The 24444-nt window shown below is 44.9% G+C and overlaps 1 protein-coding gene across 1 annotated transcript in view; it reads left to right on the plus strand.

The window, feature by feature from the left end:
- LOC311145206 (uncharacterized protein) overlaps positions 1-24444 on the plus strand; it is a 171672-nt gene that overhangs the window by 68540 nt on the left and 78688 nt on the right. The window contains exon 2 of the mRNA XM_084181420.1: positions 16860-17123. Within this exon, the coding sequence (XP_084037546.1) occupies positions 16860-17123 (264 nt within the window). The remainder of the gene's footprint in view (positions 1-16859; positions 17124-24444) is intronic.

Genomic DNA, 24444 nt, shown 5'->3' on the forward strand with positions numbered 1-24444 from the left:
CTGACATCCTTGGATAGCTCATTGGTCTTGGCCATGGTGGAGAGTTTGGAATCTGATTGATTGATTGCTTCTGTGGACAGGTGTCTTTTATACAGGTAACAAGCTGAGATTAGGAGCACTCCCTTTAAGAGTGTGCTCCTAATCTCAGCTCGTTACCTGTATAAAATATGGGCTTCTGAGTGGTGCAGTGGTCTAAGGCACTGCATCGCAGTGCTAACTGTGCCACTAGAGATCCTGGTTCAAATCCAGGCTCTGTCGCAGCCGGCCGCGACCGGGAGACTCATGGGCGGCGCACAATTGGCCCAGCGTTGTCCAGGGTAGGGGAGGGAATGGCCGGCAGGGATGTAGCTCAGTTGATAGAGCATGGTGTTCGCAACGCCAGGGTTGTGGGTTCGATTCCCACGGGGGGCCAGTATAAAAAAAAATATATGTATTCACTAACTGTAAGTCGCTCTGGATAAGAGCGTCTGCTAAATAACTAAAATGTAAATGTAAATAAAAGACACCTGGGAGCTAGAAATCTTTCTGATTGAGAGGGGGTCAAATACTTATTTCCCTCATTAAAATGCAAATCAATTTATAACATTTTTGACATGCGTTTTTCTGGATTTGTTTGTTGTTATTCTGTCTCTCACTATTCAAATAAACCTACCATTAAACTTATAGACTGATCATTTCTTTGTCAGTGGGCAAACGTACAAAATTAGCAGGGGATCAAATAATTTTTTCCCTCACTGTAACACTAACCATGATGTTCTGCAGTGTAGGCTATACCGAGGTTGCCCTCTGCCCAGGCCTGTCTGTGATTAAACAGACACAGAAGTAAACTGGGAACATAGTGGAGAGAGCTGCATGCTTGCCTGCCCCTTAAAAACAAGGTTAACCCAGATATCTGGGTGAAAGCCTGGAGCGTGAGAGATAGAAAGAGGTAGTTTTGTGTGTGTGTGTGTGTGTGTGTGTGTGTGTGTGTGTGTGTGTGTGTGTGTGTGTGTGTGTGTGTGTGTGTGTGTGTGTGTGTGTGTGTGTGTGTGTGCGTGCGTGCGCGTGTGTGCGTGTGTGGGAGATCAGCATTGTGGAGGCGGGGTCCCCAAGGGAGCGCACTATTTTCACAGATGAGCGGGGACTCTGATGGCGTGGGTCTTACAAGGCGCGTTTCTTTAAGTACCCTTTTCCTCTCCCCTCTCTCTGTGTGACGCAGACCAGACACCTGCATGCAGTTACACAAACATTCAACGCATCACTTCACTTCACTGCCCTGGTTGAGTCAGACACAAACCTGGGACCTGCACTTGTTTTGGTTGTTGTATACAGCTATGTTGGTGCCTGTCTGACCAGAATACTTTTCTTCAGTGCTCTGAGGTTTTGTTACTTTTCATGATATTGTTACTTTTTTAACAAATTATCAACAATAGTTATTAAAATGTGTGGGTCAATGAACATACATGTACACATAGAATATGTACATGTATTTGATGTCATTATTTAATGAATGGTGATCTGATAACATAACTGACATATGAAGACATGTATTTTGACACCAAATCTATTCCCTCCACCAACAAAAGCTGCCAATTGGATATTTATAGGTTCTTGAAACTCATAATATGAAGTGGCCACCTGTAATCAGGCTCAGTGTAGCATGCGGGCCAGGTACTCTCCTGAGGTACTCTCCTGAGGTACTCTCCTGAGTCTGAACAGAGGGATCGGTTGACAGGCCCAGAACACACCTTCCTGGGGAGTGGGGAGCTGCAGTGTGTGTTACTCAGCAGCCAGTCACCTGTCTCCACAGAAAGCCCTGAGAGAGTTAGAGGTTATGGCAGGAGGCTATTGTATTCTGTATCACATTCACAGTCCTTGTTCCTGGGCTGGAAACGGTGTGGAGGCTACTGGAGTGGCAAGCTACAGAGGAGAAGGGAGGGTGAAAGATCTGCTATAGAGGAGAGGCGGGGTATAAGTAGACCTGAGTGCCAGATGAGAGTTCGCTTTACAGATTGAGGACAATTCCATTGGTTCCATTGCGCCAGGCAAGCTCAATCAAGTGCAGCTAAAGTATTTTCAATAAAACTAAATGAAATTTGAACCCAGGTCTGGTGTGTACCTTCTCTCCCTACGTACCTCCCTCCCTCCCTCAGCACAGTCTCTCTCTCTACACCAGTGTGAGTAAAGCTCATTCCACACTCACAGCAGGAAAGAGTCTTGGTACCAGGCAACAAGCAACAGGCAACACGGACAGCGGTATCCAAGCATGCCTCTGTCTGCTCAGTCTCTCCAGAGCAGTAGTGAGAATCCACTCAACTTTTCATTGTTGCTCTGATTGGCTTGGGGGAGAAACTGACAAAACTGTTGAGCTTTCAAAAGAGTGTGAAAAGAATGTGTTCTTTTTTAACTGTCATCCAATCTTTAAGAGGCTGTTTGAGGGTTTCTTCAGAGTTTGTCTCTAGGGGCTGGGCATGTGTCTGTCAATAAGAGCCCAACAATATTCTAGACAGCTTCTCTGATGATATTATGTCTATTTGACAGTGGGGGAGAACTTACAGTGCATTTGGAAAGTATCCAGACCACTTGACTTTTTCCACATTTTGTTACGTTACAGCATTATTCTAAAATTGATTAAATTGTTTTAATCTCTGGAGAGACCCTATTTTCAGGTCTCTCCAGAGATGTTCGATCGGATCCTGAGTGCTCTGGAGCAGGTTTCATCAAGGATTTCTCTGTACTTTGCTCCATTCATCTTTGCCTCGATCCTGACTAGTCTCCCAGTCCCTGAAAAACATCCCCACAGCATGATGCTGCCACCACCATGCTTCACCGTAGGGATGGTGCCAGGTTTCCTCCAGATGTGACGCTTGGCATTCAGGCCAAAGAGTTGAATCTTGGTTTCATCAGACTAGAGAATCTTGTTTCTCATGGTCTGATAGTCTTTAGGTGCCTTTTGGCAAACTCCAAGCAGGCTGTCATGTTCCTGTTACTGAGGAGTGGCTTCCGTCTGGCCACTCTACCATAAAGGCCTGATTGGTGGAGTGCTGTAGAGATGGTTGTCCTTCTGGAAGATTCTCCCATCTCCACAGAGGAACTCTGGAGCTCTCTCAGAGTGACCATCGGGTTCTTGGTCACCTCCCTGACCAAGGCCCTTCTTCCCCGATTTCTCAGTTTGACCGGTTCTAAACTTCTTCCATTTAAGAATGATGGAGGCCACTGTGTTCTTGGGGGCCCCGTGTAGCTCAGTTGGTAGAGCATGGCGCTTGCAACGCCAGGGTTGTGGGTTCGATTCCCACGGGGGGCCAGTATGAACAAATTATAAAAAATGTATGTGCTCGCTCTGGATAAGAGTGTCTGCTAAATGACTAAAATGTAATGTAAAATGTTTTTGCTCTGACATGCACTGTCAACTGTGGGACCTTATATAGAGATGTGTGTGCCTTTCCAAATCATGTCCAATCAATTGAATTTACCACAGGTGGACTCTAATCAAGTTGTAGAAACATCTCAAGGATGATCAATAGAAACAGGATGCACCTGAGCTCAATTTCGAGTCTCATAGCAAAGGGTCTGAATACTTATGTAAATAAGGTGTTTCTGTTTTTATTTTTAATAAATTAGCAAACATTCCTACAAACCTGTTTTTGCTTTGTCATTATGTCATTATGGGGTATTGTGTGTAGATTGATTAGGATTTTTATTGATTTAATCCATTTTAGAATAAGGCTGTAACGTGACAAAATGTGGAAAAGGTCAAGGGGTCTGAATACTTTCCGAAGGCACTGTATACCAGATTGATTTGTTGATCATCGTACAGTTAAGATGATTAATTTAGCCTCTATACCTGGTTATTTGTTGTGTTTCTGCAAAGCCTTTTGAGGAGAGTAGGAGCAGGAAGGAGGTGTTGCAGAGGTGGCAGCCATACAGGAAATTGGACTTATCACTTCCTCTCCTTCGCAGAGAGAGAGAGAGCAAGAGAGAGAGAGAAAGAGAGAGAGAAAGAAAGAGGGAGAGAGAGCCTCAGTGGAATGTGTCACTGACACCACAATGTATTTTTGGGCCAGTGTGTGGGCCTGGGCTGAGGAGGGAAATGCAATAGCAGGAAGCTTCCTGTGACTGTGGGCGGAAAGTTCGCAGGCCATATTGGCTGCCGTGCAGAAACCAGGAAAGCATCATGTCAGCCAGTCAGCAGCCATCCAGCCAGCCAGTCAGCAGCCATGCAGTCAGCCAGTCAGCCAGCCAATCAGTCAGCCAGCCAGCCAGCCAGTCAGTCCTATGTCTCTCTGTCGTTCACGCTCTTCTCCTCCTCCTCTTTGACTGTCAGTAATGTTGCACGTGCAGCCCCTGATAGGCATCTCTTGTTTCCTGGGCACTTGTCAGAGCAGATTCATTAAAGAGATTTACAGTGGGGTTTATTGTTGTACTGCACCACCCCATTGTCACTATGTCCCCCATCTCTCCTCACCCCGGGACCCAGCCAGGCCAGATGGTGTCATCTGACAGGCAGGCACAGAGAGAGAGAGAAATGAGAGAGAGAACTGAGAGAGAGAAAGCAGTGGAGAAGAATGGGGAGTGGAGCTGCTAGTTCGCTGGGGTTTACAGATAAGATGACAGGGCCTGGACATGGAGGTGAAAATCCTGAGACCTGCTGCCTGGAGAGTTCCCCTTTGATGGAGGAGGAGAGGGGGGAGAGAGGGAGAGGGGGCGCGGCTGCTTCAGTCTCCCCAGGAGCCCTCTCAGGGGCCTGGTTACTAATGAGAGCCTTGACTGGCTGGATGGCTGGCAGGCAGGCAGGCAGGCAGGCTGGATGGCTCGCTGGCTGGATGGATGGCTTGCCGGATGTTTTTAAATGACTTCGAACAAGTTCCCCCCTGTTGGGTGACTTACTGAGAAAGAGAGATTGAGAGAGAGAGGGTGGGGAGAAAAAAAGAGAGAGGTAATAGACCTCCTACTATGTGCAGTGGTGCTGGGCCAGTGGCTAGCAGAGTAACTGAGTGACCTGGAGTAGATGAACACCTCTGAGCTGTTGGCCCTTTCTCTGCCTAGACCTAGACCACGGCTGGCAAACAGACTTTTATACAGACCAGAATGACTGATGTACTTCTGTGGAGTAGGGATTAGTCGAGAGAGGAAGTACATGAAAAGGAAAATGGCATGAGATATGTTAACAAAAGAGAACGGATGGGGCCACAGTGTCTCCGGACCGCTCCTGTCTCAGCCTCCAGTATTTATGCTGCAGTAGTTTATGTGTCGGGGGGCTGGGGTTAGTTGGTTATACCTGGAGTACTTCTCCTGTCTTATCCAGTGTCCTGTGTGAATTTAAGTATGCTCTCTCTAATTCTCTCGTTCTCTCTTTCTCTCTGAGAACCTGAGCCCTAGGACCATACGTCAGGACTACCGGGCATGATGACACCTTGCTGTCCCCAGTCCGCCTGGCCTTGCTGCTATTCCAGTTTCAACTGTTCTGCCTGCGGCTACGAAACCCCTACCTGTCCCAGACCTGCTGTTTTCAACTCTTAATGATCGGCTATGAAAAGCCAACTGAGAGACCTGAGCCCTAGGACCATACGTCGGGACTACCGGCCGTGGTGACTCCTTGCTGTCCCCAGTCCGCCTGGCCTTGCTGCTATTCCAGTTTCAACTGTTCTGCCTGCGGTTATGGAACCCCTACCTGTCCCAGACCTGCTGTTTTCAACTCTTAATGATCGGCTATGAAAAGCCAACTGAGATTTATTCCTGATTATTATTTGACCATGCTTGTCACTTATGAACATTTTTGAACATCTTGGCATGGTTCTGTTATAATCTCCACCCGGCACAGCCAGAAGAGGACTGGCCACCCCTCATAGCCTGGTTCCTCTCTAGGTTTCTTCCTAGGTTTTGCCTTTCTAGGGAGTTTTTCCTAGCCACCGTGCTTCTACACCTGCATTACTAGCTGTTTGGGGTTTTAGGCTGGGTTTCTGTACAGCACTTCGAGATATTAGCTGATGTAAGAAGGGCTATATAAAATAAAATTGATTGATTGATTGATCTGGTTCATTTAATCCTATTGGTGGGCCAATTATGACATTGATCAATGTAGAAGTGTGTGTTTTTCTCGGTGGTTCGTTATGTTCAAAGACTGATTATCTGTTTGGCTCAGTGCAGTCGGTCCTTTTTAGAAAGTGATTTAGCCTGCTGATTCTGCTTGAAGAAGGTATGCCAGAGTAAATTAAAGGGTATGCTACCACTTAATTTGAGGTGTGTTCGCGTGTGCATGTGAATGCATGCCCGTGCCTGTGCGTGCATGTATACATCTGTGTGTGTTTGAACTGACAGCAGCATTAAATCAGGGGGCAGTGCCTCTACACTGCAGATGTTGTACTATAAAGGCGGCTAGGTGGTGCTCAGCTAAATCAATGCAATTTAAATCACAGTGATTTACCGGTGGCTAATGTGTGCAGAAACAGTCTACCATTCAAGCACTAATCCACACATTTACATTTTAGTCATTTAGCAGACGCTCTTATCCAGAGCGACTTACAGTTAGTGAGTGCATACATAATTTTTTTTATACTGGCCCCCCGTGGGAATCGAACCCACAACCCTGGCGTTGCAAACGCCATGCTCTACCAACTGAGCTACACCCCTGCCGGCCATTCCCTCCCCTACCCTGGATGACGCAGGGCCAATTGTGCGCCGCCCCATGGGTCTCCCGGTCGGTTACGACAGAGCCTGGATTCGAACCAGGATCGCTAGTGGCACAGCTAGCACTGCAATGCAGTGCCTTAGACCACTGCGCCACTCGGGAGGCATGCACTGTCAACGGATGTGAGGAGAGCTAAATATTTTTGAAAAGTCGTTACAAATCTCTCTGTTTTGTGTAGTTTAGCAATCCTCCAACCAGGATTTTTGGAAAACCAGGAAATGTATTGAATGTTTCCTGAATTTTGCAACCCTAGTTTTGTGGGATCCAGGTGGGCGGCTGGACGGGTGGTGAGCGGCAGGTGATGATAATTTACACTAGGGATGAAGGGTAACTCAGTCGGGGTCTCAACTTAATGTTGAGTATTAGAATAGTAGAATACACAAGCTGCAATTTCAAAATGTTGCTGTATATCAGCAGCTTCTCTCTTGTTATGTCAGTCACTGACAGTCACTCAATTAGCCCATGTCAGCAAAACATTGTATAGATTGGTAAATTAGTCTAGCCAGCTATTGTATCTAAACTTGTAGTAATCATGGTCATATTACTGGCCGGGGACCCCCCATTGATTTCGTTAGTCACTCTCACTCAGTTATCATACAGTGGGGAAAAAAAGTATTTAGTCAGCCACCAATTGTGCAAGTTCTCCCACTTAAAAAGATGAGAGTGGCCTGTAATTTTCATCATAGGTACACGTCAACTATGACAGACAAATTGAGAATTTTTTTTCCAGAAAATCACATTGTAGGATTTTTTATGAATTTATTTGCAAATGATGGTGGAAAATAAGTATTTGGTCACCTACAAACAAGCAAGATTTCTGGCTCTCACAGACCTGTAACTTCTTCTTTAAGAGGCTCCTCTGTCCTCCACTCGTTACCTGTATTAATGGCACCTGTTTGAACTTGTTATCAGTATAAAAGACACCTGTCCACAACCTCAAACAGTCACACTCCAAACTCCACTATGGCCAAGACCAAAGAGCTGTCAAAGGACACCAGAAACAACATTGTTGACCTGCACCAGGCTGGGAAGACTGAATCTGCAATAGGTAAGCAGCTTGGTTTGAAGAAATCAACTGTGGGAGCAATTATTAGGAAATGGAAGACATACAAGACCACTGATAATCTCCCTCGATCTGGGGCTCCACGCAAGATCTCACCCGTGGGGTCAAAATGATCACAAGAACGGTGAGCAAAAATCCCAGAACCACACGGGGGGACCTAGTGAATGACCTGCAGAGAGCTGGGACCAAAGTAACAAAGCCTACCATCAGTAACACACTACGCCGCCAGGGACCCTGACTACAGACCCTGGTTCGATTCCAGGCTATATCACAATCCGGCCGTGATTGGGAGTCCCATAGGGTGGTCGTCCGGGTTTGCCCGGGGTAGGCCGTCATTGTAAATAAGAATTTGTTCTTAACTGACTTGCCTAGTTAAATAAAGGATACATAAATAAATAAAATGAAATAAAAAAGGCTAGGGCCGGCTCTGACTGCATGTGTGGGTATGGATGTCGGTACGCAGACCAGCGAGCCACTGCGGCCCCTCATGACGAGTTCAGATTTCTTGTGGCCCCCAACCCCTTCAAAGTTGCCCATCCATGATTTACACCATAAATAGAGACAGAGAATGGGAAAGTAATTCTGCTTTGAAAGTTGATAAACTTGTAACCCCACCTTTGAGAAATTGGCCCTTGAATGTTTTGGTACACCCACTGGAGAGCTCTTCTTTGTCTACACCCATTCAGGATTGTTCCACCCTCTTAAACCTTAGCCCCACCCATCTCTTTGAGGATTCACATACATTAACCCACCCATCTCTTTGAGGATTCACATGCATCACATCAGCATCCTGGTGGTCCATAATAGTATAACTGGTGTATTTTAACACCAATAAACCCATCCGTTTAAAAATGAATTTAGTATATGTCAATCTAGAAAACCAGGCAACTAAAAGCAACTTTCTAAACAATGTTTTGGTTAGTTTCTAGCTTGTTAGCTAGCTAGCTAACGTTAAGTTAGCTGTCTAACCAGTTCAAATAATGACCATATCATATAGCTGACAACGTCTTAACTTAATTTGTATTCATTATTACAGGAAAATAAACTCACATCATTATTTACAAGTTAATTGGAAGCTAATTACAGAAAATTGATTACGATTGTGAGTGTGACTAAATAAAAGCAGGGCATTCTACCGGAGAATTTTAGAACATGGACACTGTCTTGTTGGCCTAACGTTATATCCTAATTTGACTTTGGTGCAGGTCATGTTGTTCTTCACATTACCGTCTCTGGTAAACACAGACTATATCAGTAACAAATTTGGTATATTTATCACATGCACAGGATACAGAAGGTGTAAACGGTAGAGTGAAATAATTACTTGCATAGTGGAGTCTTTTGTTTAGACATGTAGCTAGCTAGCTAAACAATTAACCATAATCCCAACTCATAACGTTACTACCCTGCATGAATCTGCAGGTAGCTAACCAACTAAGTTCAATGTTAGCTAGCTAGCTAACATTGGGCTATAACTAGCAATGCAAATGGCTCTGAGATATGAATAATATTACTACACAGATCATACACGTAACGCTAGCTAGTGAGCCAGCCAGCTAACGTTAGCTAGCTAGCTAATAGTACGTTTTAACTTGCAATGAAAACAACTTTCTGACAAAATTAGAAACGTATATCTGAAAAAGTAGATAGCTAGACTCTCTTACCCATATACATGGATGAACGCTACTCCCTCTCTGTCACAGATGCCATGGTTTCCCTTAGTTTGAACATGTAATCCGGAGACAGGTGTTTTATACAACAGCCTTCTGTGTGTTCTCTTTTCGATTCCCTCCACATATTTACAATCAAACGGCATAATTTTCTCCTTAGCTATCATACTCTGCTTCCACCGGGTATTCCACTGATTTCAAAACACTGTCCTCCAGAAAGTGGAGAGCAACACTTTTGCAGTTATTCGTGATATCTTTCAAAAGAGCCAGGTTAGAAAGGATTACCTACACATACTGAGCAGTCCTTTGTTATAGACATAAGCGTGCTACATGGCAGACCAATCCGAACTCATCTCTCGGCATGTCCAGCCCATCCATTGTCTCAGCCAATCATGGCTAGCGGGAAGGTTCCTGTCTTTTTCCGTGGCTAAACCAACTAGCCTCGTAATTTAACAATTTTATTCATATTTACAGGTGGCATACAAGTTTGTTATTAAGGCACATGAAAGTTCACATGTTCCAGAAGGCATTTCTCCCCAAAAACGCATTTTGATAAAAAATAAATGTTGACGTTAAAATGCCTCTCCTGTGAAATGGTGACGCGCGACATACGCCTAGTTTCCTGAAACTAATTACATTTGTTGGTCTTTCTATAAACTAGGGTACCAGTGAGGATTTCCTACACCGGACAACTTTGTTACAGCTGTTGATAAGTAATTGATAATTGAATAATCTGCCATTTCTTTTCATGTCATTACATTAAGATATAAGGGGGGGATCATAGCTACAGTGGCTTGCGAAAGTATTCACCCCCCTTGGCATTTTTCCTATTTTGTTGCCTTACAACCTGGAATTAAAATTGATTTTTGGGGGGTTTGTATCATTTGATTTACACAACATGCCTACCACTTTGAAGATGCAAAATATATTTTATTGTGAAATAAACAAGAAATAAGACAAAAAAATGGAAAACTTGAGCGTGCATAACTATTTACCCAACCAAAGTCAATACTTTGTAGAGCCACCTTTTACAGCAATTACAGCTTCAAGTTTCTTGGGGTATGTCTCTATAAGCTTGGCACATCTAGCCACTGGGATTTTTGCCCATTCTTCAAGGCAAAACTGCTCCAGATCCTTGAAGTTGGATGTGTTCCGCTGGTGTACAGCAATCTTTAAGTCATACCACAGATTCTCAATTGGATTGAGGTCTGGGCTTTGACTAGGCCATTCCAAGTCATTTAAATGTTTCCCATTAAATCACTCGAGTGTTGCTTTAGCAGTATGCTTAGGGTCATTGTCCTGCTGGAAGGTGAACCTCAGTCCCAGTCTCAAATCTCTGGAAGACTGAAACAGATTTCCCTCAAGAATTTCCCTGTATTTCGCGCAATCCATCATTGCTTCAATTCTGACCAGTTTCCCAGTCCCTGCCGATGAAAAACATCCCCACAGCATGATGCTGCCACCACCATGCTTCATGTCGTGTTCTCGGGGTGATGAGAGGTGTTGGGTTTGCGCCAGACATAGCGTTTTCCTTGATGGCCAAAAAGCTCAATTTTAGTCTCATCTGACCAGAGTACCTTCTTCCATATGTTTGGGGAGTCTCCCGCATGCCTTTTGGCGAACACCAAACGTGTTTGCTTCTTTTTTCTTTTTTTCTGGCCACTCTTCAGTAAAGCCCAGCTCTGTGGATTGTACGGCTTATAGTGGTCCTATGGACAGATCCTCCAATCTCCGCTGTGGCGCTTTCAGCTCCTTCAGGGTTATCTTTGGTCTCTTTGTTGCCTCTCTGATTACTGCCCTCCTTGCCTGGTCGGTGAGTTTTGGTGGGCGGCCCTCTCTTGGCAGGTTTGTTGTGGTGCCATATTCTTTCAATTTTTAAATAATGGATTTAATGGTGCTCCGTGGGATGTTCAAAGTTTCAGATATTTTTTTATAACCCAACCCTGATCTGTACTTCTCCACAACTTTGTCCCTGACCTGTTTGGAGAGCTCCTTGGTCTTCATGGTGTCGCTTGCTTGGGGGTACCCCTTGCTTAGTGGTGTTGCAGACTCTGGGGCCTTTCAGAACAGGTGTATATGTACTGAGATCATGTGACAGATCATGTGACACTTAGATTACACACAGGTGGACTTTATGTAACTCATTATGTGACTGCTGAAGGTAATGGTTGCACCAGATCTTATTTAAAAAAATAAAAAAATAAAAAGGTATAATTGTAAAGTGGTTATCCCACTGGCTATAGGGTGAATGCACCAATTTGTAGTCGCTCTGGATAAGAGCGTCTGCTAAATGACGTAAATGTGCCCTTGAGCAAGGCACTTAACCCTAATTGCTCCTGTAAGTCGCTCTGGATAAGAGCGTCTGCTAAATGACTAAAATGTAAATGTAAATGTAATTTAGGGGCTTCATAGCAAAGTGGGTGAATACATATGCACTCACCACTTTTCCATTATTTATTTTCTAGAATTTTTTTAAACAAGGACTTTTTTTCATTTCACTTCACCAATTTGGACTATTTTGTGTATGTCCATTACATGAAATCCAAATAAAAATCAATTTAAGTTACAGATTGTAATGCAAAAAAATAGGAAAAACGCCAAGGGGGATGAATACTTTTGCAAGGCACTCAACAAAATTCACCAGTTGATTTAAAACCTGTTTAACCTTTTATCATGGGGTTGGTGTCTTGACAGATTTGTCCAAAATCGTTACATTACTTTTCTGTCTTTGCATTTATGGTAGTGTAAGTTGTCGTTATACAGTGAGGGAAAAAAGTATTTGATCCCCTGCTGATTTGGTACGTTTGCCCACTGACAAAGACATGATCAGTCTATAATTTTAATGGTAGGTTTATTTGAACAGTGAGAGACAGAATAACAACAACAAAATCCAGAAAAACGCATGTCAAAAATGTTATAAATTGATTTGCATTTTAATGAGGGAAATAAATATTTGACCCCTCTGCAAAACTTGACTTAGTACTTGGTGGCAAAACCCTTGTTGGCAATCACAGAGGTCAGACGTTTCTTGTAGTTGGCCACCAGGTTTGCACACATCTAAGGAGGGATTTTGTCCCACTCCTCTTTGCAGATCTTCTCCAAGTCATTAAGGTTTCGAGGCTGACGTTTGGCAACTCGAACCTTCAGCTCCCTCCACAGATTTTCAATGGGATTAAGGTCTGGAGACTGGCTAGGCCACTCCAGGACCTTAATGTGCTTCTTCTTGAGCCACTCCTTTGTTGCCTTGGCCGTGTGTTTTGGGTCATTGTCATGCTGGAATACCCATCCACGACCCATTTCCAATGCCCTGGCTGAGGGAAGCACCCAAGATTTGACGGTACATGGCCCGTCCATCGTCCCTTTGATGCGGTGAAGTTGTCCTGTCCCCTTAGCAGAAAAACACCCCCAAACCATAATGTTTCCACCTCCATGTGTGATGGTGGGGATGGTGTTCTTGGGGTCATAGGCAGCATTCCTCCTCCTCCAAACACGGCGAGTTGAGTTGATGCCAAATAGCTAGATTTTTGGTCTCATCTGACCACAACACTTTCACCCAGTTCTCCTCTGAATCATTCAGATGTTCATTGGCAAACTTCAGACGGCCCTGTATGTGTGCTTTCTTGAGCAGGGGGACCTTGCGGTCGCTGCAGGATTTCAGTCCTTCACGGTGTAGTGTGTTACCAATTGTTTTCTTGGTGACTATGGTCCCAGCTGCCTTGAGATCATTGACAAAATCCTAGTTTTGGGCTGATTCCTCACCGTTCTCATGATCATGTCTGTATGAATCCTATTTAAAGGATGTATAGTCCTAGGCCTATGTTGTTTTATAGGTGGAGTTATGGGCCAATTTGCATATATTCACTTTTATTCTTCTAAGTACACATGTGGAACTGCATAAAAATAAACGTTGATCCCAATGTCACACATTGGCCCCATTATTTACAGAAATGCCCATGTCTGTTTCTGTGTGATAGGAGTTAGTGTGTGTTGGTTTATATTTGTGTGTGGCAGCAGTGTGTGTTGTGTACTTTTGCAGGCGGGCCCCTGTGGTTGTCTGGGGGCCCCAGTTCCATCAGTGTAGTGAGAAGCTGCTCAGCTGTAGTGGAGAGAAGTTACCCAACCGTATGATTGTGACACAGAGAGGTGGTGCTATCATTGAGTTGTGACAGGAAAACCATTGGGACCACACAGAAGTAGTACATAGTTTGCTCTCAGTGGGTTATAAGAGAATGACTCCCTGCCTACACATGCACACACACACACACACACACACACACACACACACACACACACACACACACACACACACACACACACATAATTTTGATCAATGCTGTGATGTTTTTATAGTCTGTTTATGGACATTGCCATTGAGAGAAATTATGGATTTACTTAAATAAACCGACAGAGCTTTGATCATGTATTCAAGCTGTCACAGACTCCATCCTAAGGGATTAATTAAAACACAATGAACATATTTAACAGATTACTGAAACGCAAACAGCAGAAACAGGTTACATCATTTTACAAAACCATTTAAATGCCATTAGAAACAACTGCAGGATAACTGTTGTCTAAGTAGTGGGGTTCTGTAAGTCAGCACACCGTGGGTGGCATAGTGTATCTCATTGTTTAAAAATGCCCCTATAACCTCTGTTGCCTCTAATGTAGAAGAAGTGATCCCCAGCTGAGCTCTTTGTGTCTCCTAAATAATTACTGCGGATGGAAAGAGAAGTGCCGGTGAAATGTGATGATGTGCATTAGACACCACAGGCAGGAGGCCCCCCCCCTCTCTCTCTCTCTCGCTCTCGCGCTCGCTCTCTTGCTACCTATTCATTCTCTCTCTCGCTCTCTCTCTTGCTACCTATTTATTCTCTCTCTCTTTCTCTCTCTTGCTACCTATTCATTCTCTCTCTCTTTCTCTCTCTTGCTACCTATTCATTCTCTCTCTCTTTCTCTCTCTTGCTACCTATTTATTCTCTCTCTCTTTCTCTCTGCCTTTCTCTCTCCTACTCTCTCTCTCGCTCTTCTACTCTCTCTCTATCCCTCTCATTCGCTGTCTCACAGAGGCTGAGGACTCCATTTGAGAACCTCCCCTCTCTCCGTCCGGTGCCTTGTGGTTTATCCATGTCCTGTGAAAAGCACCCCAGGAAACAACCAGGGTAGAGGATGCTGACTAGCTGTACTACTCTCCCGATGGGGCCTGTCTGCAGTGTGCTTCCACAACCCAGGGCATGCCACTGCTCCATGATCAGATGCAGGCCGTTTACCATACTGTAGCTGGGATGACTGTGTGGGTTTTATACAGGCCTTTCCCACCCTCCCTTACCCCTCTCCTCCCCCTCTCACCCTCCCTCTCTCTCCCTCCTAGTGCAATCTGGAAAGGCAACAAAGCTCGCCCTCCCCACATGCTGTTGCCACGGCAACGTGCCAGGGTCAGGAAAGTCTAGCGGTCTCTCCAGTTACTGTGCCTGTATGTGCAGACTAGCAGAGCCCATTTCCCATCCCAATCCAATCCATTCCCTTTCTCTCTCTCTCTCTCTCTCTCTCGGTTTGTGTGTGCGTGCGCTTGGGCGCGTGCATATGTATGTTTCCCAGGTTGGAAGCTGTTTGAGTCTTCCAAGCAGAAGTTATTATTTAGGTCATCATGGAGGTTACAGTGTGAACGTTAGAATGTTAATGGGTTGTGTGTTCCTCCTGCCATGAAATACATGCATGCATGCCCGCACGCATGCACGGATGCACACACACACACACACACACACACACAATCACACACACACACACACACAAATCAGGACCACAAGACAGAATATCAATGAGATTCCACAGGTCTGTGAGTGTAATTATAATTGATCCCATAGCTCAACCACCAAGTGTGTTTACTAGACATGCCTATATTAATAATAACTCAGGAGGTGGGGTCTCGCATGCAAATTGAATCACTTTGAACTGCCAATCTCCTCTTTTGAGATGATGAATATTGATGGGTGGCGTGTGAAGGTTCAGACCCCCTAAAGAGGGAAAACACCTGGTAGCACTTTTCATGTCCTTTGTTGTCAGTTTGTCTCGCTTTGTCTCGTCAAAGCACTTCAAATGTGGCTCTCATGGTAACGAATGTCATGACAAGTAGCCCGGTTTGGCTGTCTCTCTGGCCTCATGAGACATGAATGTGCAGCCTTAGAGGAGGTGAAGAGCACCGTTCAGGGCCTGGATGTCAGTATATACGAGACAAGATAATATTATACGAGACGAGACTTTTACCCAAGAGAGGATTTCATTCTTTGTGTTTGTGTTCGATGTGCCTACTAACTAGCACATAGGACCTGGAGGAAGGCTTTGCTTACGCACCTTTGTAAATGTATCAGTGTTGTTGTGTTGGCGCTAATGTGATAGCCATCTGCTGCCCCCCCCCCCCCCCCAGAGCCAATTATTTTACTATTCAGATGGAGTTGTTCTCTCTCTCTCTCCCTCTCTCTCTCTCTCTCTCTCTCTCTTTCTCCCTCTCCACACTACTCATCACGGTAGGGGTGTCTGTAATGTAGCCTAGCAGAGCCATGCAGCGGAGAACAGATGTTGCTCTGTGAACTAACAGCCCTGTGCAGGGCCCTGTGTGTGGCTTCAAGCAGTGGTGTGTCACCAACGCCAGTCAGACAGTCTCTCCCCTGCCCTCTTCTGTGATTTATTTACTTTACATATCAGCCTCACAGCCTTCGTCATCGCTTCGAAGACTTTGTTTGTTTACCAATAGCTATGCCATGATGTAACTGAAGCCATAGTTATCTGTTTTCTGGCAGCAACGTTATCCCCTGGTTATTTGCAGGCCGCCCTCGCAGAAGAGGTTGCTAACCTCAAAGCTCTTTTCTGATTAAGTAAAGGTTCAATATTATACATTAGCCAGAGATTAGTCAAGCAGACAACCAGAAGGAGGAATTAGCCTGGTCATGATGTAACAGTGGCCAGAGCCATATATTTTATATTTTGATCTAAATATATGGCTCTGACAGTAGCTATCAGACTGTGATAAAGCCAAACAAAGGGACATTTTTACTAGATTGTACAATATTCACCAGACTCTACTGTATATTACTGTTGTATTTACTGTATAGTCAATAACATTTTCCTATCATCATAAGCTTATTAAAGACAGACCCATAATATGATTAGGGACTTCTGGAAGGCATTGTGCTTCTGTTGACTGGATTAAACATGTCTTGACAGTCTAAGACTGACTGTGTTTCTGTACATAGGCTTTCTGCTTTGAATAATCCAACATGGCCACTGTGCACTTGGCTGTTCCCCAACATCAACCCCCACATCATATTTATCCAGACACTAATATCCTGCTTTTCTCCTCTCTCTCTTCTCCTCTTTTCTCCTCTCTCTTCTCCTCTTTTCTCCTCTCTATTTATTTTCTCCTCTCTTTCTCCTCGCTCTCGCTTTTCTTCTCCTCTTCTAGAAGAAGACTGGGACCCTGAAGTCTCAGGAGCATAAGAAGGAGAAGGAGAGGTGGAGAGAGGAGAAGAAGAAGGAGAAGGAGAGGTGGAGAGAGGAGAAACAGCAGCAGGAAACGGTGGTGAAGAGACAGAAGGAGGAGGAGGAGAACGTCATGCCCCTGTCCCTAGACCCCCTGGAGAACGGCTTCATCAACCACGCCCAGAGAGAGCAGGAGAGGATGAATGACAGGCTGCTGAAGAAAACCTACTCCAAGAAGAACAAACAGGTCTGTTTTATTTCACCTTTATTTATCCAGGAAGTCCCATTGGGGTCAGAAGACAGACTTCGTTTTACAAGGGAGAACTGAGTGCTGTGTGCTGTTGGTCTATTGCGGTTGATTCATCAGTTGATTTGATCATTTGAATGCATATTCTGAAGGCTTATTATTCTATTGTGGTCCTGTTGTTAGTGTTGTTTCTCTTTCTGTATGTATCCTGGCAGCACTTTGCAATGATTCACTCTCTGTGTTGGAAGTTCCTCCCTGCCCAGACTGACTGATGCCAGTACTGATGGCACGAGGGCAGCCTGTACTGCTATTAGAGTCAGAGTTTGGCACAGGGAGATATATTCCTACCCCATCTAAGTATTAACAGTTTGCTGCTCTCTCTCACGACGCCTCTCCTCCATATTACCTACTTGTTGTGTGTATGTACTGACATGTATGTGTAACTGATAGATGCACACACACACTACATGTTCATGTTTTTTGTAAAGTATGTTGTCTGTAAGGTCTTTTTCATTATGTGTCGGACCACAGTAAGACTAGCTGTCGCCATTGGCATCGACTAATGGGGATCCTAATAATTCAAATAAAATCTCTCTCTCTCTCTCTCTCTCCCTGTGTCCCTACCTATCTCCCTCCCTCCCCCTCCCTCCCTCCCTAACTCATTCCCTACCTCCCTAACTCCTTCCCTACCTCCCCCCTCCTCTCTTCTCTCTCCTCCAGTCGTGCTATCTGCATTGACCCTCTTTTGACTTATCACATACGCTGCTGCTACTGTTTATTATCTATCTATTCTAGTCACTTTACCCCTTCCTATATGTACATATCTACCTCAATTACATCATACCCCTGCACATCGACTCTGGTACCCCATGTATATAGTCAAGTTATCGTTACTCATTGTGTATTTATTCTTTGTGTTATTATTATTCTATTACTTCTCTATTTTCTTCTCTCTCTGCATTGTTGGGAAGGGCCCGTAAGTAAGCATTTCATCTGTTGTTGACGAAGCGTGTGACAAATACGATTTGATTTGATTATCGGGCTCTCCCAAAGCAGCTCCAAAGCACCTGTGGAATCCAATGCATATAAAACATGGTGCTCCAGATGGGAATGGGGTTTGTTGAGAGCTTTTGTGTTTGATCTCCCACTGAAAAAACGGAGGATATTATAGGCCATGTGACTGTTTATCATCCTCGCTTCTCCCCACTGGTAACTTAGTTCTTTCCTCCCCGATGACACGCACGCACACACATACGTAGGCACTCACACACGGACACACACACATACGTAGGCACTCACACACGGACACACACACGTACGTAGGCACTCACACACGGACACACACACGTACGTAGGCACTCACACACGGACACACACACGTACGTAGGCACTCACACACGGACACACACACATACGTAGGCACTCACACACGGACACACACACATACGTAGGCACTCACACACGGACACACACACGTGCGCGAACACACACACGCACTACTTTCATACTGTGGTAATTGTAGTGGGGAAGGAAGCCTCAACAAAGCAGCCATCTGGATATAAAAGTGTTTATGTACGTGTACGTGTGTGTAGTTTTCCATATAGCTGCTTTGATATGAAGGAGAAGTGAGAGGGTCGTTATAAAAGCCTTCAAAGACCCTCTGATCATGCTGCTTATTAAAGGAACTTGAATAGAGAGCTTTCTGCTTGATGTTGAAGGGTCAAATACTGTCAACAGATTTTTCACAGTAACACCCTGGGGTCAAAAGAGGAGAAGTGTTCTAAATGGCACCCTATTCCCTTTATAGTACACTACTTTTGACCAGGGCTCTGGCCAATAGTAGTGCAATATAAAGGGAATATGGTGCCATTTGGGATGTGCCCTAAGAGTAAGGCTCTAACTATCATGTCTGTGTGTAAGAGATTCACTGTGTTTGATGTCAGTGAATTTGGAGGAGCTCCGTGTGCCTTTTATTGCCCCCTCACTGAACCAGCCGAATATTAGGAGTGCACTTAGCTAAGACTCTTTACTCCACTGCAGCAATTACTGTAGGACCTTCCTCCTCTCTCCTCCTGCCTTGCCTGACTCGCTCTCACGTCAGTCTCTGTCCCCACTGTGTTGTTTTGTAGCTCCCTCTCACTAAAGCAAGACAACATCACAGTTGTTTTATAAAATCCTTTATATGATGAATTGAGAACTAAGGGTTTTGTGATCTTCAATGACCTCACAACTGGTTATGAAAACACTGACTGTAGTGAAAGAACAGCCCTGCCCACTGCCCAGCCCTACATCATACTCTCATTTTACATTTACATTTTAGTCATTTAGCAGACGCTCTTTTCCAGAGCGACTTACAGTTAGTGAGTGCATACATTATTTTTTATTTTATTTTTCATACTGGCCCCCCGTGGGAGATGAGGTGAGATGTGTTTTTAATTCTGGTGCCGCTCTGCACACACAAACTTGTTAGCTAACTAGCTAGTTCAAAGACATTCAAAGTTCCTCCATAGAAGCCGCTCCTCCGTAGCTATAATCCTGTGGGGTTAATTCAGATAATGCATGTCATCACAAGATGCCCAGCGTTTCAAGCCAAGCCTCCTCCTCCACCTTCTCTCGCTCTCTCCCCACCCGAAAAATGTCAGTTGCATCTTGCGCTCTACACTTGTCTTTCCATCCCACATGTAAACAACTCACTGAGCTATAGTTTGCCCACTCCATAGCAAGCTGCTCTATCTGCATTGCATGATTGGTGAAGTAATTTAATGAAAGAAAAAAAAAACATTCAGAGGTTTAAAAGGAACAGAAAGGAACCGGTATAAACCGGTACTTTTTTGGTGTTCGAACCGGTTAAGAACTTTATTTTGCTGGTTGGAACAGTGGAACGGAAAAAATAATGGTTCTGTTCAGAACGAAACGATTAGAAAATAATTTTGGTTCCAACCCCTGTTCTAAACCCTCCTTGGCCTATTAGCTCCACTATAAACCCTTTGGACATCAGGACTGACCCAGAGCCACACTATCAGTCTATAAACCTGTGTGTGTATCAGGCTGTATCCTGTATACCCTGTACACGCCTGTCTGTCTGTCTGTCTGTCTGTGTGAGGAGGCAGGATTAGGTCCATACTGCATAGCCTATCTAGGTATGTTCTGAAGCACTAAGCCGGGAGGGGGATCAGATTAGCCTGGGCGAACTGTTCACTGGAGCATAGTTAACGGTTGTGTTCACTGTCACTCTGCTGCTACTGAGGAGCAGGGTAACTGTTGTGTTCAATGTCACTCTGCTGCTACTGAGTAGCGGGGTAACTGTTGTGTTCAATGTCACTCTGCTGCTACTGAGTAGCGGGGTAACTGGTGTGTTCAATGTCACTCTGCTGCTACTGAGTAGCGGGGTAACTGGTGTGTTCAATGTCACTCTGCTGCTACTGAGTAGCGGGGTAACTGGTGTGTTCACTGTCACTCTGCTGCTACTGAGTAGCGGGGTAACTGCTGTGTTCACTGTCACTCTGCTGCTACTGAGGAGCGGGGTAACGGTCCCCCTCCTCCCCTTCCACTTCCCCCTTCTCCTCCCCTTCCTCCTCCCCTCCTCCTCCCCCTCCTCCTCCTCTTCCTCCGCCTCCTCAGCAGCAGAACACACAGTCTTTCTCCAAATGGCCCTCATCACCACCCCACCAGTGGTCAGCCCTCAGTGCAGTGCACTCCTCCACTACTGTCTGGGTCTGTAATGTAGCCATTTAGAGCTCTTTGTGAATGTGTGTTATGTAATTGGTTGATGGCTGTACATGTTGCTGTGATAAGAGGGTCTTGGCCCCAGTGATTCAGGTTAACAATGGGACTCAAACAGGGGCATTATTAACAGATCTGGGAATGAAAGGCTGCATGGAGCTGGAGCTAGGGTTATGTTCAGTAGTTACAAAACTGAAGAAAAATGTTTGAAATTGAGTTTAAAAGGGAGGTACTGGTACTATCTGAACTTGTTTTCGTTTTCCGTTGCAACACGTTTTGCCCTAATGAACACATTCCAGGTGAGGCGTCAGTACTGAACTCTGCAGGGTAGTCTAGACACACTGAGGAAGAATAAAGAGACAGTCAGAGACAGCGATGAGCAGAGGAGGGCGTGTGCTAATAGAAGTTGACAGACCGATTAGTGGGCTGCTTGTAACGCGTACACATATGCATGATGCTGGGGCTAATTGTCTTTTGCAGCTGCATCAAAGAGAAGAGAATAGAGGAGAAGAGTGCTTAGCTGGCAGTGGCACTCTGCTCTCACTGCCTCCCTCCCTGTATCTGTGCTGTCAGATGAGTTGAAGTAGAATAGCAACTGTTAGCTCAGCATAAAAAACAAGCAAAATTTAATAATGGCATTATGTTATATTATCTAATATTCTGTATTTATGTAGCACATACAAGACTGTGCAGATCATTTTCTCAGAGGATGTCAATGAAGTATTAAAGTATATTATTGTCTAAACTTAATCTAGCAAAGAGTCATATGAGGAACAGGCTAGACTTTGTAGACAGTTTCTCACTAACATTTCAATATAAAATCTAAATTTAGCTACTCTGACTGGTGTAAATCCATTGGCTGAAGGTGTTACCAGAGTAATCTAAATTATGTTTATTTTCTGCTCTGAGAGGCTTTCCGACCACACTCCGGAGTTTGTCTAAGGACTCCAGCCTCCCCAGCAGGCTCTAGTGTGGCTCACCGTGTTTATTTTTGGACGACAGCCTCTTCCCAAGGTGCCAAGGGATGTCTGGGTAGCAGGGGGAAAATGTACTTTAGTCCAAGCCCCAGCCCTAACCCCTAGCACCTAGCCCTAACCCCTAGTCCTTAGCCCTAACCCCTAGCCCTAACCCCTAGTCCTTAGCCCTAACCCCTAGCCATAACCCCTAGTCCTTAGCCCTAACCCCTAGCCCTAACCCCTAGTCCTTAGCCCTAACGCCTAGCCCTAACCCCTAGTCCTTAGCCCTAACGCCTAGCCCTAACCCCTAGTCCTTAGCCCTAACCCCTAGCCCTAACCCCTAGTCCTTAGCCCTAACCCCTAGCCCTAGCCCCTAGCCCTAACCCCTAGTCCTTAGCCCTAACCCGTAGCCCTAACCCCTAGCCCCATTACAGTTACATTTCTAAATTATTCTGCACTGAGTAGTGGGGCTCTGATAACTGCTGCCCTAGCCCCAGTCCCTGCACCAAACCTACTCCAACCCAATACACCATCCCCCAGCCTTATACCCCAACCCCAGGCCCTAGACCCAGGCCTACTGTACTCCAGAACTACTGGACCTATCAGGACTCTTCTTTCTCTAGCAGCTCCATTATTCCACAGGTCCCCTGGGCCAACACATCAAACTCTCAGCACTGCATGGTTCTCAGCTAAAAAGAGAGAGGAAAAAACACAGCCCAAATCTAATCACTCACACACCCAGCTCCGACAACCTCTGGCCCGCCGCGCTTAGATCAGGTGAATATTGCATGGGGCGGCAAGTCTTGATTAATGCCGGGACATGTTAGGCATTTGGCCGGGGCGTAGCGGGAGCAGTGCAGGACCCATGCACTCACACACACGCACACACACTCACACTCACACGCGCACCCACACACACCATCCCACCTCTCCTCTCCTCTAGCAGTCCATCCTTGTTGAGCTACAGCCTGCTGCAGCTGGGGTAGAGGATGTTGAAAACCCAGCAGTAGCACTCAGGGACAGTTAAGGCAGGGAACATTGAATTAGCAAGGTTGAAGAGACATGGCCTTTATGTAAGGTCTGGTGCGGAAATGGTCTAAGTGACTAGACCGGCCTGGGGAGGCACGCACCTGCTGTAGACCGGCTTTTAGATCTAACATTTGACTGACGTTGCTTTTATGTTTTGATTGATCTATAGTGGTGTCAGGCAGGCATAATGCTTTTTAATGGGCTGATGGAAGTGATTATATGCAGTCATTTTGGTTTCAGGTATTTCTTAAGCGCTGTGATAATAAATGTATACGTACATTGAATGGTATAGTTGTTCAATATAAGTATAAAAGTGAGAATAGAGCGGGGCGATATGGACAAAAATACATATCATGAAATATTGACAGAATTATCACGATAACGATAAATACAACAATACGTTTATAACATTAATGTGCACCTCAGTTAAGTTTTTATATTACACTAAAAACAACTACTACTACTTTGAATGATGTAGCTACTGTATCAATTGGCCCGTTAGCAATCAGCCATAGTAGCAGATCTATTTCATTTCAAATGTCCCATTCTTGTAGTATAGGCTACTTATCGTGATGATTGATATCAATAAAATGTTCTCGATAAGTGGTTGGTTTGGTTATCACCATCATTTTTTATTTATCATCCCGGCTCTAGAACAGAGCCTCATTTATTGCCACACAACATTGTGTCAGTTGGAAAAAAAAGAATGTCAACAGATGCAATCTGAGAAGCTGCTAAACTAGAGCAAATAAGATCTTTCAAGACATTCTTCGAAAACTAACTGTCAATCAGACCAAGAAAAGCTCAGTTCATCTGCATCATTTTCAGTAAACGGTGTATTCCTGTATGTAATCTCCCTATAGTATATAATTAGATGTGTGTCAGTTCATCAGCATTTTAAGTCTTTAAAGCATCATACTTGTACTGCATGTGTTTGCGCACAGGAAATGTGTGGTCTCACATTTGACCTCAAACTGAGCACATACACACAACATCAGACACACACACACACACACACATACACACACACACACACACACACACACACACACACACACACACACACACACACACACACACACACACACACACACACACACACACACACACACACACATACATACACACACACACACACACACATACACACACACACACACACACACACACAGACTGCACCACGTTCACTATTCTGGGAAACTGGGTTACAAAATGTTTGTAAATTAGGCCATTTGATTCCATTGAGGATCACGTTTTCTAGCCTTTCATGTAAATGAAGAGAACTCTGCACCTCAGTGTTGGGTTTCTGGACACTTCTGTCCTCAGGCAAGCAACACTGAACCATGCATGAGAGCACCAGCTGTTCCGGACAACTGTGTGGTCACGCACTCCGTAGCCGATGTGAGTAAGACCTTTAAACAGCTTAACATTCACAAGGCCGCAGACAGATTACCAGGACGTGTATTCAGAGCATGCGCTGACCAGCTGGCAAGTGTCTTCACTGACATTTTCAACCTCTCCCTGACCCAGTCTGTAATACCTACATGTTTCAAGCAGACCACCATAGTCCCTGTGCCCAAGAACGCCAAGGTAACCTGTCTAAATGACTATCG

The sequence above is a fragment of the Coregonus lavaretus genome (genome assembly GCF_964263955.1).
Source record: "Coregonus lavaretus genome assembly, chromosome: 17".
Lineage (NCBI taxonomy): Eukaryota > Metazoa > Chordata > Actinopteri > Salmoniformes > Salmonidae > Coregonus > Coregonus lavaretus.